This window comes from Haliaeetus albicilla, chromosome 19, assembly GCF_947461875.1.
Source record: "Haliaeetus albicilla chromosome 19, bHalAlb1.1, whole genome shotgun sequence".
NCBI classification, from domain to species: Eukaryota; Metazoa; Chordata; class Aves; order Accipitriformes; family Accipitridae; genus Haliaeetus; species Haliaeetus albicilla.
The window spans coordinates 13657304-13671877 of NC_091501.1; the positions used below are offsets into that span (position 1 = coordinate 13657304).

Here is a 14574-nt window from a genome sequence, read left to right on the forward strand (position 1 = left end):
TGCAAGGAACTGATGCTGCATGCAGACCATTGAAGAAAGCATGTGATACAGGCACAGCCTGTGACACTCCCAGCCTCATTTGCCATGCTGCTTTTCAAACTAAGCTTCACTTTCCACTTCGGTGTTAATCAAAGATCTCAGACAAGTCAGCCATCTGCGACCAGAAACCAAAGTATAGAAAGGCATGGCATAATTGCTTCAAGGGATCTTCAAACATGATAGGCTTCTTGGTTTCACAATGCCGACAGAATTTGTAACAAAATTCATCTGACCTCTGTGACCTTGTTTTAATTTGTTTCCTGTTATTATAATCACATCTTTTCACAGACTCCATCTACCCTGCTCCAGTCTGAAAAATAAAACTAATCTTTTCTTGAATTATCACAGGTTATCTCAATTGCCCCCGGTAATTACAGCTGTCCGTTTAGTCTACTAGGCTCGTACTGTAAACTTGACAGTTTTGCCTTTAATACCTAACTAGCTCAAATGGCCAAGATCATACAGGATTACCTGTGCTATACAGAAAATCACCTGAGAGTATTACACAAGTGTTATGTAGCTACACAAAGCATTAAAAATGGCTTCCAACCACCCACGCAGGTGGGGGTCTACAATGATCGGGGCACTGCCAGGGCTAGATATTTTATTTTGTAATTCTACTCCCTTTTTTGTCACCTAGTTCTAACTTGGCTGTTTAAGCCTTGGCTTACATTCAAGCCTCTGTTTAAATCATCTCAGCAGCCTGAAGATCATACATCTGTCTTTCACATTGATCTAGATTAGTAGATCGCTTTCTGCCCTCCTGTCTTCCAATGAGAAAACCAACTTTTCTTATCTTCCCTCTTTGCTTAGAGCCCACAGACCTGTTATTACTTTTTGTCCAAATGGCTTCTCAGAAATGTTGTGTGCTGCTCTCTTGAACCTGCTGACACATAGAGTTCCTTCACACATAGGGACACGTAGGAAGGAAAAGCCTTCCTTGCTTCATTAAGCAGCCACCTTGAAAGACTACATGTACCAGATCTGATGAAAATACAAGAATTTCCCACATAAAGGAGACCTACCACTTTATCTCAGCTACTGCCCTGACTTGGAACGTAACAACATTCAAGCCTCACTACATAATGTGCTCAAATGGAAAAATCCAAATTGATGCTCCTGGATGAAGCCACTCAGCTCATGGCCCAGGAGGCACAGACTGGAGAGGCCATGAGAGAGGAACCTCTGCCCATAGCTCCTCGTAGGTGCCTAAGGCAAAGCACCCGTAGCAGCTGCCGCCAGTGCTGTGTGAGGGAAGCCGCAGGGTCAAAAGGAAAATCAGACTTCCAGCATGGGAAGTTCCCTTGCCTACGCTTGCCTGAAATGAAAAATATGGGCTGCCTCGGCTCAAACTGCCTCTGAGCATTTAAACTGTCCTCCTGCTCCTCCTCAGTGCAGCTGGGGCTGTCACTGCTACCCACGGCATGGGGCGGTCGGGGCCGAGGAAGGCCCACACATCCATGAGGAACCCCTGCAGAAATCCTGCCATGTACGGACCCTCCCTCCTGTCTGGCATGGCCTCCCCGCCATTGTCCCTGCACTTCTCTCCATCTCATTGTTTCTCTTGGGGTGTTAATTTTCAGTGACATTTGCTTGAAAAGAAGCTCTATGTCCTCTCAGAGCTGCTCTGTTCCTCCTGCTCGTTTTGGCTACGAGATTACAGCTCTCGGTCCTTGAGATCTCTGTCATGTTGCTATCGATGGGGAATAAATAGTCCTGACTGACTATGCTGTGCAGAGACCTTTCTGCCAGGCGAGGTTTGTTAAGCTCTCAGTCCCGGTGCCCCAAAATACCAAAGCTATATAAGCTGCTTTTTCAAAGAAACCTGAAACTCTCCTGCACTGGGGTCTTCACATCTGAGGGCAGGCCCCTAAGAAGGTTTGCTGATGGCTGCAGGCTTTGTGCTGCGGCTGGATGAAGTAGTTGGTGCAGCAACAGTTGGTTGGGCATGGGAGGAAGCTGTAAGCCATCCTTGTCTGGGCAAATCTAGTCATCATCTTCACACTGCTGCATTCTCGGGGGGGGAGGGAGGGGAGGCTGAAACACCTGCTGGTGACAAGCATGGCTACTAGAAGGGCAGGCATTTGGACAATCTCCAGATCCAAGGCAACGTACTTTACATTGTTTTGGGAAGATCCAGGGCACCCTGCAGAGTTGGAAGCTCAAGGCTTTGCAGCTGCTGGTCCTTTGCTATCATTTCCTCCTGGTGAAGACAGATAAGCAATGAAGGAAGGAGCCTTTTCTTCTGTGTTATTGATTTCTTTCAGCTGGACCCCCTCCCCATATGAGGGCCCATTAAATTAAGGCCCCATATCATGTATTCACAGAGTGTGAAATAAGGAAAGATGTCTTGTTTTAACAAAAGATGCCTCTTGTTACAAAATGACTGCTTTTCTGGTGATAAAGCACAAGCAAGGGAAGCAATGGCAAATATGAAAGACCTGTGGAAATTATTTTTTAAGAGATGAGCAGATTCTATTAAATATCAGAGTCAGGGTGAGGGCAAGAGCTACAGGTAACGAGGTTTGGGGATTTTGTAGGGCTAACCTGAAAAGACCTCTGCTTTCTGCCAGGTGTTTGGTAAAATTGCGCTGAACGATACCACAGAAATCAACCGCAACAACAACTTCCAGACCTTCCCCCAGGCAGTGCTGCTGCTTTTCAGGTGGGTGTCTGACAGCTCTGGGTTGTGTCAGTCTGGGAGCACGATTCCTCTGCTCTTGGGCACAGCTTATCTCCTTCTACTGTGTCATGCTCATGAGGTGAGTAGAAACATGTTGTCCCTTAGTGGGGGAGCCTAGGAGTTATGTCAGATGAAACGACCAGTCCGTTAAGCCTTGTACCCTGCCAGCTGACACTGGCCAACACTCAGTGCTAGGGAGGGAGGCAAGTCCTCCTACTCAGAAGGAAGGTAGCCAGTTTTCAGTGCTCTCAAATGTTCATATGCATCGCAAACTCCTCCTTTCGTTCAAATCTAGCCAGTAAGACTTCCAGCTTATTTTAGCAGGGAAAGGGACGTGAACTCCCACTCATGCTTTGGCATGGCCATGCCCAGCTCAGCTTGGCACATCATCCTGCTCCAGATGTGGCCAGATGTGCCGGGGCCAGGGCGGGATGCTGAAGGGGTGGGGAGTTGGCACGAATTCAACACTCATTTTCAAGGAGTTTTTTCATGCAGCCCGTAGCCATGTCACACACGTCTCAATGACTCTGACTGCTTGCAGCATGACAGCCCTGTACCCAGACCAGCCAAAGCCAGTCAGGAACAACACGCTGATGATGGCAACAAAGCCAAAAAGAGGAGCAGGGTGTGCCAGTGTGCGTCAAAGCCCGGCCTTCAGCCTAACTTGCTCTTAATGGATCTCAGTGGCAAAATTCCCATTAATGTTCACAGGAGCAGGAACAGGTTGCTAACGTGCCAGTCCCTCTCACATCGAAGGTCACTGCTGTCTTCCTTTGCCATGCCCAGGTGTGCCACCGGTGAGGCCTGGCAGGAAATCATGCTGGCATGTCTCCCAGACAAGAAGTGCGACCCAGAGTCCGAGCCAGCCAACTCCACCGAAGCCGATCACTCCTGTGGTAGCAGCTTTGCCGTCTTCTATTTCATCAGCTTCTACATGCTCTGTGCCTTCCTGGTGAGTCCGGCCCAGCAACTGAAACCTGCCCTCTGTCAGACTGAGCCCCTGCCCCCCCAGACATCAGCACTGCACAGCAGAAGAATGATTTCAAAGAAGGGAAATCTCGCCACAGGGTCTTTCCCAGCAGCACCAGTGACAACGCCTCCTTGGTCGCTGCCATTCCTGCCTCCCTCCAGCTCCGGGGAATGCTCTGCTTCCAGTCCCAATCCTTTGTGCACAGCAAAGGAGCGCTTTTTCTCCCCCCCAATGAGAAAACCAATTTAGCGTGTTGTGGGCTGTGCTGAGGCTAGCAACGCCTCAGCCACACTTCCCACCTTCCCTCCTACCTTCCTTCTGGCTGCTGAGCAGGTTTTTTCCTCCCCTGCCAGCAGCAATGACTGTGAGAATACACATATCCCACTTGCATCTGCTCCATGTTGGCAATGCGGCATTGCTCAGAGAAACAGCACATGCTCTGCAGCTGGCATCAGTGCGCAAAACTCTCCCAGTGAACAGCAGCAACATTTTAAAAGTTTTGGTCTTGGGCCAGAAGAAAGGACTTTTATCTCAGCCCCACTGCCTATAGAGGATAAATCCCAGGTTCTCCCACCACTACCCCATTCTGCCAGGCAAATAAAAAGCCACCACAGCATGTCTAAGCATTCAGCACTCTTGGGCCTCATAGATTTAGTAAGGAAGAGAAAAACGTGACCAGCTGAGAATATCTCGCCTCTGGGATCTTCCCATTTAAACTGGGGGGCTGGCAATGGGGGAACAGAGAACCCACCATTAATGGCTTCCTAGTTTTACGAGTCCAAATCCAGACCTTAAATGGAGAACCCGGTAAAACCTACTGTTACCTGCCTCACCCATCAAGTCATCTCTGTCCTTGTTTGCAGATCATCAATCTTTTTGTAGCTGTTATAATGGATAACTTTGATTACCTGACACGGGACTGGTCCATTTTAGGACCACACCACCTGGATGAGTTTAAAAGGATCTGGGCAGAGTATGACCCTGAAGCCAAGTAAGTAACCCAGCCTAGATATCAGAGCTCCTTGGGAGAACAGGCCCGTTATTTTCTGTTCTCTAGACCCAGTGCAGTAAGTGCCATGTTCCTCCTGCAGGAACACTTTTTGTTCTGCAGAAATCCTAAAATAGACACCTCCACAAGGTATTGCTGGTAAATCCGTAAGCCAGCAGTACAAGGCTACACAAAAAAATCTCAGCATTTAGGCTGCACTGTTACCTGGCAGAACATTGCTTCACTTTCAGTCGGGAGGGAGATATAGACTGTTTAGGGAGGCGCAGCAGGAGATTGAGCAAAGGAGGTTAGAGCGTTGGTTTATTGCTGCATGTGTTTGGGATATTGAGCTGTGACTCCTATTTGACTTTCTACTCACAGTAGAGCTGCTGTGCTCAAATCTCCGTTTTGTCATATGTCATATAGGCCCATCACAACCTGTACCTTCACATGGCTGCGTTACATTGTCTGCAGGGTTATTCACATCAGGAGACTTGCAGGGATTTAAAGTTACACAAGAACAACTCACACAAGGGCTTAACTGACATTCAGTATTATATGCTGTTTGACACATGCTTAGGCTTAAAGTGCATTTAGATCCCTGTGGCATTACAGTACAGTTGACAATTGTAATTGCAAAGCCCCCCTTCATAATGCAAAAACTGCGGAAAGAGATCTTGGTGTAAACTAAAAGCAGATCTCTTTAGGAGACATAGTGTCAAGATTAATTTGGTCTCAGTTTCTCGATATGTAAGGCCGTGTTACATTATCAGAGTGATACATAAATTGAAACACTTCTTCCCATCCATGGTGACTTCCCAGAGAAACTTTTAATATGGATAGGGGATAAGCACAGAATTCTGATAAATACATCGTTAAGAAAATAGGTGCTGCTATTTGTGCTTGTTGAAGGCAAGACTGCAGTGGCTGAAGCAATGTTATAGACAGCTGCTCCATCCAGATGACATCCTGTTCCTTCCCACCTATAAATGGGAAGCTCTTTTTTTCCTCTTCCCCATCCATGTCCCATGCTTGAAGCCCCACCTTGGGCTCTGGTAGCTCTCCTCCCTCCATAAGAGAATTCTTCTTTTGAGATGCCATTTACAGAACTTAAACCCAACTGCTGCTGTGAAGGGAGTTCAGCACTGTTTTGCACTGGCTCCAGTGATGGCCCAAAGCATAAACAAGTATCAAAAGACAGTGGCTTGGGGCTATTTATATGGGAGGTATAGCACCAGGAAAAAAAGAGACCCCTTTGCACCTCTGTGCCTGCTATAGCCCCAAGACCAACAAGTACATAAGCAGATGTAGATTTTGAGCAGGTTGGGGGTGGGGGAACCCCAAATTGTTCATCCATGCACTAAGAAACGGCAGCATTCAAAACACTGAAGTCAATTCTTGCAAGTATTGACTCGTGTATGACTGACAACTGGGTTTTCTGTACTAGCAGGAGTTATATGAGCGCTGGGCAAATTCTGGAGAACGCACCGAACGCAGGAGGCCTGAAATAACAGCTTATGCCTGGGCTACAGGGAGTGGCAGTGTGGGGCCGGGAAGGTCTCGGTGATACTTCTCGGTGATACCCGCACCCTGCGGGCAGATCAGCAGGTCGCCCCGCGGTAAGGATGCGACCCTCACTGTGCTGTCTTCTTCAGGGGACGGATCAAACACTTGGACGTGGTGACACTGCTCCGGCGGATTCAGCCCCCCCTCGGCTTCGGGAAGCTCTGCCCTCACCGGGTGGCTTGCAAAGTAAGGCGCGCTGCGGCTCGGGCAAGGCCAGCGGTCATGGCCGCTAAATAGCCCGCGGTGGCACTTCCTAGCCAGCCCCGCCGCAGGGCCGGCAACGGCACGGGTTTGAAGCGGGGCACGGGTCTGAAGCGGGCCCCCGGCTACCCTGCGCCGCTCCCCGGCTCCGCGGGGCGGCAGCCGCCGAGCCGAAGGCTGGGGGGTCACCCGCAGGTGGGGCGTCCGCTGCTCAGAGGCGTCCGCGCCCCACCAGCCCGCTTGGTAGCTGGGAGAGAGCGTCCGTGCTGACCGCAGCTCCCACATGCCGAGCGCGGCATCGGACACCCACCCCTATGTTTGCGGGGCTGAGCACGCGTCGCAAGACAGACAAGGCCAGACAGAAATAACAGGGCGAGCGAAAACACCTCTGAGATTTTCTTTGGACCAAGCTGTGCGCCAAAAACCTGGCGTGATCTCATTCTTGCTTGAATGACTGGCAGGTATTAAACAGCGAGGTGAGCGTGGTATTAAAAGACAGGAAGGGCAAGGACAGATTTTCTGTGAAAGCGTCTCATTCGTTTCGTGGGTTGTGAGATTCCGTCTATGAAAAAGGACTCTCTCTAGTGAATAATGACATTTTTATAACCTTTATGCTTCCTTCACTTGAAGTTCTTTGTTCGTCTCTTCGCAAATCCCAGAGTTTGTATGTGACACTGGTAGCTGGTTTTTATATCAGTCTCGGAGCAAAATACAAAGCCTGGGGCCTGTACACAGAAGTATATGACTGTCGATCCCTTTCAGCCTGCAGTCTAGAAATTGTTTGCTGTCTCGATCTGGTCCGAGCCCCCCAGTATATGGTTGTGGTGGTAGTGGTGGGGGCTGACACCCTTTCCTCCAATTTGGTGCTGAACCAGGCCTGTTGCATGAAAGTGGCAGAAGACAGAGCTCGAACAAAATCAACCCCTGAAAGCTCTCACCGAAGTTCACCCTGCAGCTGCAACAGCACTCAGCACTCGCTCTCTGTCCTACATGGCTTTACAGAATCACTGCAGGGCAGACACAGCCTTGTTTTAAAAGGGAGGGGGGGAATAGTTGGATAAATAATTGTGTAACTAAATCCACAGGCTGTGGATGCTCATGTAAGAGTGGTGGCAGGTGTGGAAGGCATCATGAGGGTGTAAGGAAGAGCATGCTTCAGACCATGTGTTGGCAGTACAATTGTTCTCTTTCTTCTCCTTACTCCACAGCGCCTTGTCTCCATGAATATGCCACTGAACAGCGATGGGACTGTCATGTTCAATGCCACTCTCTTTGCATTGGTCAGAACAGCACTGAGGATCAAGACAGAAGGTAAGAAGCTTGCTGACTGCAAGGATGCAAAGGTAGCTGAGTGGTGTTCACACCAAAGTGTGCAGAGCTGGAATACAACAATAAGGACATCTTGTGTAAGATGATTCCAGTTACTCATGTGAGGCACATGGTACAAAAAGCAATGTAAAGATGTTTTGAAGCATAATATTTTCTAGGGAGAGAACAGTGTTTCCAGTTACCTAGAAAGCTAGTGCTTCCCATGGTATCATCTCAGATTATTGATCATGTTCTCTACAATGGTCTCAAAGTTAAAGTTTTAGATCAATGTCTGCTCAAACAGCAATCAGGGGAAGGAAGAAGTGCAAAGAAGCCTCCCCTTGTGCAAACTGGCTGCAGAGCTGGGCCGTGTTTTGACTGCTGTTGCCACTGATCTTCCAATCCAAGGGAGGCAAAAGAGCTTGGACTCGAGGGTCTCACCTCACTAAAACTCCTCCTGTGCTTCCATTAGCATGAGTTAACATCACGTTGTCATGACAGTGGTGTTGTAGGCCTAAAGACAGATGAGAAGCAAAGGGACTGATAATAGCTTTACACAGACCAGCAGGTATAGTTGGGGAAAGCAGACAAGATTTTGGGCTCAGCTTGTCCCCTTTCTTGCACTCTGTCACCTGCTGTAATGAAAGATATTGGTCCTGAGTCAAAACCTGGCTTCATGTATTAATGAGATGCTCTAAAAGAGCATGTAGGGTCTGCCAATTCATAGCTAAACACCTCTGCCTCAGGAGTGGCTGCAGTATACTTCAGACATGGGAAAGCAGAGACCAGCAGAACCCTAGCTTACTGTGCCAGGATTATACTGACAGCTGAGCCAAAAAAAGTGGTAAAATGAAAAAAAATTATATTATGGCCTTGAATGTTGTGCTAAACTGAGTTTGACTGTAGCCAAAGAGGGTCTCCTGAGGAAAAAGCCAACCGCAACCCCTGCAGGACATCTTGTGTCTTATGAAACAGAGACCCAAAAAAGACTCAATTTTCTTGTCCATCTTAGCCTCCAGCTCTCAGAGTCATTACCAGTGAACTCCTGGGAAACCACCTAAAGCTTCAAACTGCTTGCTTTCTTGCTTTAGTGGTTAATTGTAAGTGGTTAGGGCAGGACTTTGGAATTAACCCTCCTGAGTCAGATTTCTGCCTGTGATGCTGTCCACCTGTTTCATCCTCAGCAAGTTACTTAGTGTCCCTACCTTCACTGCATCCTATTAAGAGAGCTGTGCAGCACACTGAGGAGCCTTAACGCTGGGGAGCAATAAGAAAAGCTGCAGGAACAGCACCTTTAGGAGGACAAGGTAGTGGGTTTGTACCCCTAGAGAGAGAAGAGAGCTTCAATTATAAGGAATTTGAATGTACATAAATCAAGAAATAAAATTGAAGGTGAGTCGTTTGGGAGGAAATGGGTATCTAGAAAGAAAGGATATAAACTGAATCTGCTTCACTTGCTCTCAAAGGGGTAGTGTGGCTTGATTAATGTCTCATTTAGCTCAGAGCCCCTTGGAGGAACATGTAAAGTCTAAATTCAGACAGTTACATAAAAGGCTTGTTATAGCCTATGCTGTTCTTCAGAGAACAGACACCAATATCCTGGGACAGTCCTCCAAGTCGAATAGCAAAAGCCTTGCACGTGCCTGTAGTGCCTTGTCAGAGCACTGTGCAGGCTCTCCAAGGCAGACTCTTGGCACCATGTGAAGAACTTGGTATCTGCTGGGAGGCAGGGACTGCAACAGGTAATTCTGGAGATGTGCTCCAAGAAGGCTCAGGTCTTCAGATTTCTAGATGCATCTTTACCGCCAATTATTGGTGTTCCCAAGCTGTAGTTTCCCATTAACTGACCTCTATTCTCATCATATTCAACTTTCACTGGATCTCAATTAAAATTTGAAGTGTTAGATGAGATTGTTGCTTTTGGGGATGAAGTAGCACCATGGTTCTGTTGTTTCTGGCTGTTGCAGACTATCAGTCAGTAACACAGTCAGCTTCCTACCCTGAGATGACTATGCATATTTAGGAAGAAGACCTCTTGCTGTGAGGAGGCTTTAGCAATAGTCTGAGCATCTCTTTATCCAAAACTTTCCACTACTGAAAAGCTCTGATATTTTCCTCCTAAGACTGCCGTGCCAGACAAGAAATTGCTCCTCTGCAGGGTCTGCTTAATTCCTGTCTCTGATGATTTTCACCCTGCAGGTAACCTGGAGCAAGCCAACGAAGAGCTGAGAGCAATAATTAAGAAAATCTGGAAGCGCACCAGTATGAAGCTGCTGGACCAGGTGGTGCCCCCCGCAGGTGGTGAGTGCAGGATCTTGTCCCAGCCCCCGAATCTCTCTTTTTCCCCACCTGACATGTCCTACTGCACCTCATGATCATCAGGTGGAATATGGGGGACAAGCTTTCTTCTACAAGCTGTTACCTGTATTTCATCAGGCTGAGATCTCTTTCTGCCTGTACTAATGTGAATATCATGTTCTTACTGCTGAGAAATCAGGGAAGGAAGAAAAGGCGCATAAATAGGAGTTAGAAACATTTATTCCTAGATCTTGCCCCAGTTTGATCATAGGCATTTGCTCCCCTGGACTTTACCGGGTGCCTGCTGGGGGCAAAAGAGGCAGGCAAAGCTAAGTAGCACCAGGGAGGATGATGTGGACTTTATCTGACTGTATAAGGCATGCGGCCTTACCCTCAACTTAAGGACCCAGCCCCATCTCATAACCCCTTCCTATTTAGCAAAACTACCTTTACTATGGCATATAACTCTTTTTTTACTTGCGTAACTGCTTTCTGCTATGATACATGTCAATGACTCATGTACCTGGGGACATTCCTCAGCCAGTCTGAACTGGCGTAACAGATTGCTGTGGGTTGCTATGCAGTGCCGCTGGTAGGCTGTAATTACCAGGCTTCTGGGCAGCTCCTTTGCTAGTGTTGTGGTTTAAGCCCAGCCAGCAACTAGACACCACGCAGCCGCTTGCTCACTCCCCACCCCAAGTGGGATGGGAAGGAGAATCGGAAAGAAAGTAAAACTCGTGGGTTGAGATAAGAATGATTTAATAAATAAAGTAAAATAAAATTTAATACTAACAATAATAATAAAAATATAATTATTATAATAATAATAATTGTAATGAAAAGGAATATAATAAAATAATAAATAAATAAATAAACCCCAAATTTAAAAATAACACCCAAGAAAAAACAAGTGATGCACAATGCAATTGCTCACAATCCACTGACTGATGCCTGAGCAGCGATCTGCTCCTCCTAGCCAACTCCTCCCAGTTTACTGAGCATGCCATTCTATGGTATGGAATATCGCTTTGGCTAGTTCGGGTCAGCTGTCCTGGCTGTGTCCCCTCCCAACTTCTTGTACACCTGCTCGCTGGCTGAGCATGGGAAACTGAAAAATCCTTAGCTTAGGATAAGCGCTACTTAGCAACAACTAGAACATCAGTGTGTTATCAACATTATTCTCACACTAAATCCAAAACACACTCTACCAGCTGCTAAGAAGAAATTAACTCTATCCCAGCTGAAACCAGGACAGCTAGGCTTCTTGGGACCCCAGGTACATGGGCATCCAGTGTGGCCTTCACTGACCTTCCAGGTGGCTCCAGGGGCTATAGCACAAAACAGCACTTGGCACTTAGTTAACAGTCGCAGCCAGATCCTGAACCTTGCCTAGCCTGCTCTGAAGTCAGTGATCCATGTCTTATAAAATTTCCTGTGGGTTTGGAGAAGGGAGGAGAGTTATCTGGATAAACACTTTGTGCACATTTCAGCTGACTGACAGTTTGTATTGAATGACAATACGGCAATAACTGTGTTTCTGGGGAGAGGTGATCATTTTGGTTTGCTCACACCCATGCTAGGCACAGACAATTTCAACGCAGAGAAAGGCCAGATCAGGTCTGGAATGGATGGTCAGTCAGATGCTGTTTGTTAATCCAGACTCTGAGTATGTATTACCCCAGGCTATCACAGGACAGGGTAGTGTGCATTGACCCAGACTGGGAGGCTGCTGCTATAGCAAGATTCTCTGTGGTTGTCCTGGTTTCAGCTGGGATAGAGTTAATTTTCTTCCTAGTAGCTGGTACAGTGCTAGGTTTTGGGTTCAGTATGAGAAGAATGTTGATAACACACTGATGTTTTCAGTTGTTAAGTAGTGTTTAGACTAAGTCAAGGATTTTTGAGCTTCTCATGCCCAGCCAGCAAGAAGGTTGGAGGGGCACGAGAAGTTGGGAGGGGACACGGCCAGGGCAGCTGACCCTAACTGGCCAAAGGGATATTCCACACCATGTGACATCAGGCCTCGTATATAAACTGGGGGGAGTTGGCCTGAGGAGGCAGATTGCTGCTCAGGAACTAACTGGGCGTTGGTCAGTGAGTGGTGAGCAATTGCATTGTGCATGACTTGTTTTGTATATTCCAATTATTTGATTATTGTTATTGTAATTTTATTATTATTATCATCATAATCATTATTATTTTTTTCCTTTCTGTCCTATTAAACTGTCTTTATCTCAACCCATGAGTTTTACTTTTTTTCAATTCTCTCCCCCATCCCACTAAGTGGGAAGGAGTGAGTGAGTGGCTGCGTGGTGCTTAGCTGCTGGCTGAGGTTAAACCATGACAGTGGTAAACCAGTATCAGAGACTGCAAAGCTTAGAGGCGCTTCACCATAAACAATGTACATCCAGAGGCGCATAGCTATAGGGGTTCTCTGCCAGCAGAGCCAGCCTATCCAAATGCCACGTGCACCTCTCCTCCTGACTACCTACAGCAAGCTCTGGCTGTGGAGCAATCCCCTTCCTTCAGCCCTGCATCCTGATGCCATAAGAGGCAGAGATGTACTGCAGTGCCTAGTGTTTCTGAGGGCTCGCGTTAGCAAATACACTGTTTAAAATCAGTTGCTTATTTAATTATTTTTTTTTAATACCCTTCTGCAGATGATGAGGTGACCGTTGGGAAGTTCTATGCCACTTTCCTGATTCAGGAGTATTTCCGGAAGTTCAAGAAGCGTAAAGAACAGGGACTGGTGGGCAAGCCCTCCCAGCGCAACGCGCTCTCCTTGCAGGTGACAAGCGGGCACAGGACGGACAGGGGTGGTACAGTAGAGGCATTTGACCCCATTTCTCTCTCAACCATTCTGGGGGCTGCAATGGGCTATCCCCACTGGAAAGGAGCTTGTAGACCCCTTGAATTACCACATCAATCCTTTTGGATAAACATGTATGTACCATGGGCCACATCCCTTAGCTCTGGAAGTGGAAGGCACAAGTGAGGTATATCCACAGTTTATCAATCTGCTGGTAATATTTGAAATTTGGGTTCCTTTTAGAGAAGTGGTATGAAGTGTCCAGCAGACATTTGCTTATTACCACATTCATTCTACCCTTTCTGAGGGGAGTCAGTATAACAGGGTCAGGGAGACCATGTTGCCAGGAGGCAAAATCAGTTAAAAAACAAAAAGCACACCTGGATGCCAAGATTATCCAACAGATGGGGCATCAGGCTCTAAGACTGGGATCTGTTCACCACTGTGCTACACGTTCACTGGGTGGACTACCAGGCTGTGTGAAAGAATGAGAAAGCCCCATTCACTGTACAAGCAGCACCATTTATGTCCCTCAAGGGTACAGTAAGGAAGAAGGGTGACTCTGGTGTTCCAGCAAGCTAAAAAGTGCTGTGGCACAGGCACAGATACAGACTGAGGTCTCAGCATACCCACAGCTTACCTCCCTGGATGGACTCCCTGGAATGAATTCCAGTCAGTGAGGGGTTTGAGGACTGTCCAGGTCCAGATGCCAGAAGTTTAGCTATTAAATCCATATTTAAGCTACTGATTAAAAATACGAGATTTTCAGAGGCACAAAGTACATGGTTCAGTTGGAACTGTGGGTGCTCTAGGGCTTCTGGTTGTGGATCTGAGAACCCAAAGTTTAAAGCATGCAGACTTGCTTAGTCAAGCCTGTGCATTTATGTCTGTGTCCTGTTGTGATGAAGCCAGGGGACTAGCAACAAACATTCCTGGGTCGGATTGCTAAGAGTTTCTCCTTCTCTAAGCTGGAGATGAAAGAACAGAATGTGGTGGTGTTTTTCTAGAAGCTGGGATGCTATATTAAGTAAAAGGGCTTCACAGTGCTCAGGAAGAAATAGCACTGCTTTTATTTCTCATATACCCACTCGGAGATATGAAGCTCTATAGTTTGCTGTTTTGCAGGCTGGTCTGCGCACACTTCACGACATTGGGCCAGAGATCCGACGAGCAATTTCTGGAGACCTGACAGCTGAAGAAGAGCTAGATAAGGCCATGAAAGAAGCTGTTTCTGCTGCCTCTGAAGATGATATCTTCCGGGTAGGTGCTGAACAAGTTTGCAAGCTGAGGCTAGACCAGTAGCTGAGCTCAAAGAGTGTTACATTCTCTTTTCTGTGCTTTCATGTATTTCAGCTGGGCCCTCTTTCTTGTTTTCTAGACCCTACTAGAAAACAGAGTGGTGGACTCAGGGGTGCCAGGTCCTAAGATCTTTGCACAGGTTTTATCCCATTTTCTTCTCAATGGAAGTTTCCCTCATAAACCCTAATAAAATCAGAACAAGAATGGCCAAAGAGTCTGAAAAACAGATCAGTTCAGCCATCTTACAGTCTGCAGAGCAGCAGCCAGGCACACTTCAGTGTTTTGTTCACTCCTTTCAGTGGCACAAGTAGCATCCAAAAAATACACCAGAACCCAGTAGAGCTCCTATGGAAGGAGGAGATTTTCTGAGCAAGTTACCTAAATCTTTTCTTTCTTATTTCATTCCTATTTCTTGT

General features: G+C 47.1%; 1 protein-coding gene across 7 annotated transcripts in view; it reads left to right on the forward strand.

Annotated features, from left to right (window-relative positions):
* CACNA1C (calcium voltage-gated channel subunit alpha1 C) overlaps positions 1 to 14574 on the forward strand; it is a 490677-nt gene that overhangs the window by 459311 nt on the left and 16792 nt on the right. For 4 of the 7 annotated variants that reach the window (XM_069807711.1, XM_069807713.1, XM_069807714.1 and 1 more), the window contains 8 exons: positions 2613 to 2704; positions 3509 to 3674; positions 4556 to 4683; positions 6336 to 6432; positions 7656 to 7758; positions 9955 to 10056; positions 12711 to 12838; positions 13985 to 14119. In XM_069807711.1, the coding sequence (XP_069663812.1) occupies positions 2613 to 2704; positions 3509 to 3674; positions 4556 to 4683; positions 6336 to 6432; positions 7656 to 7758; positions 9955 to 10056; positions 12711 to 12838; positions 13985 to 14119 (951 nt within the window). Of the gene's footprint in view, positions 1 to 2612; positions 2705 to 3508; positions 3675 to 4555; positions 4684 to 6335; positions 6433 to 7655; positions 7759 to 9954; positions 10057 to 12710; positions 12839 to 13969; positions 14120 to 14574 lie in introns of all 7 variants that reach the window. The other 3 variants (XM_069807710.1, XM_069807712.1, XM_069807715.1) reach the window with 1 other exon arrangement.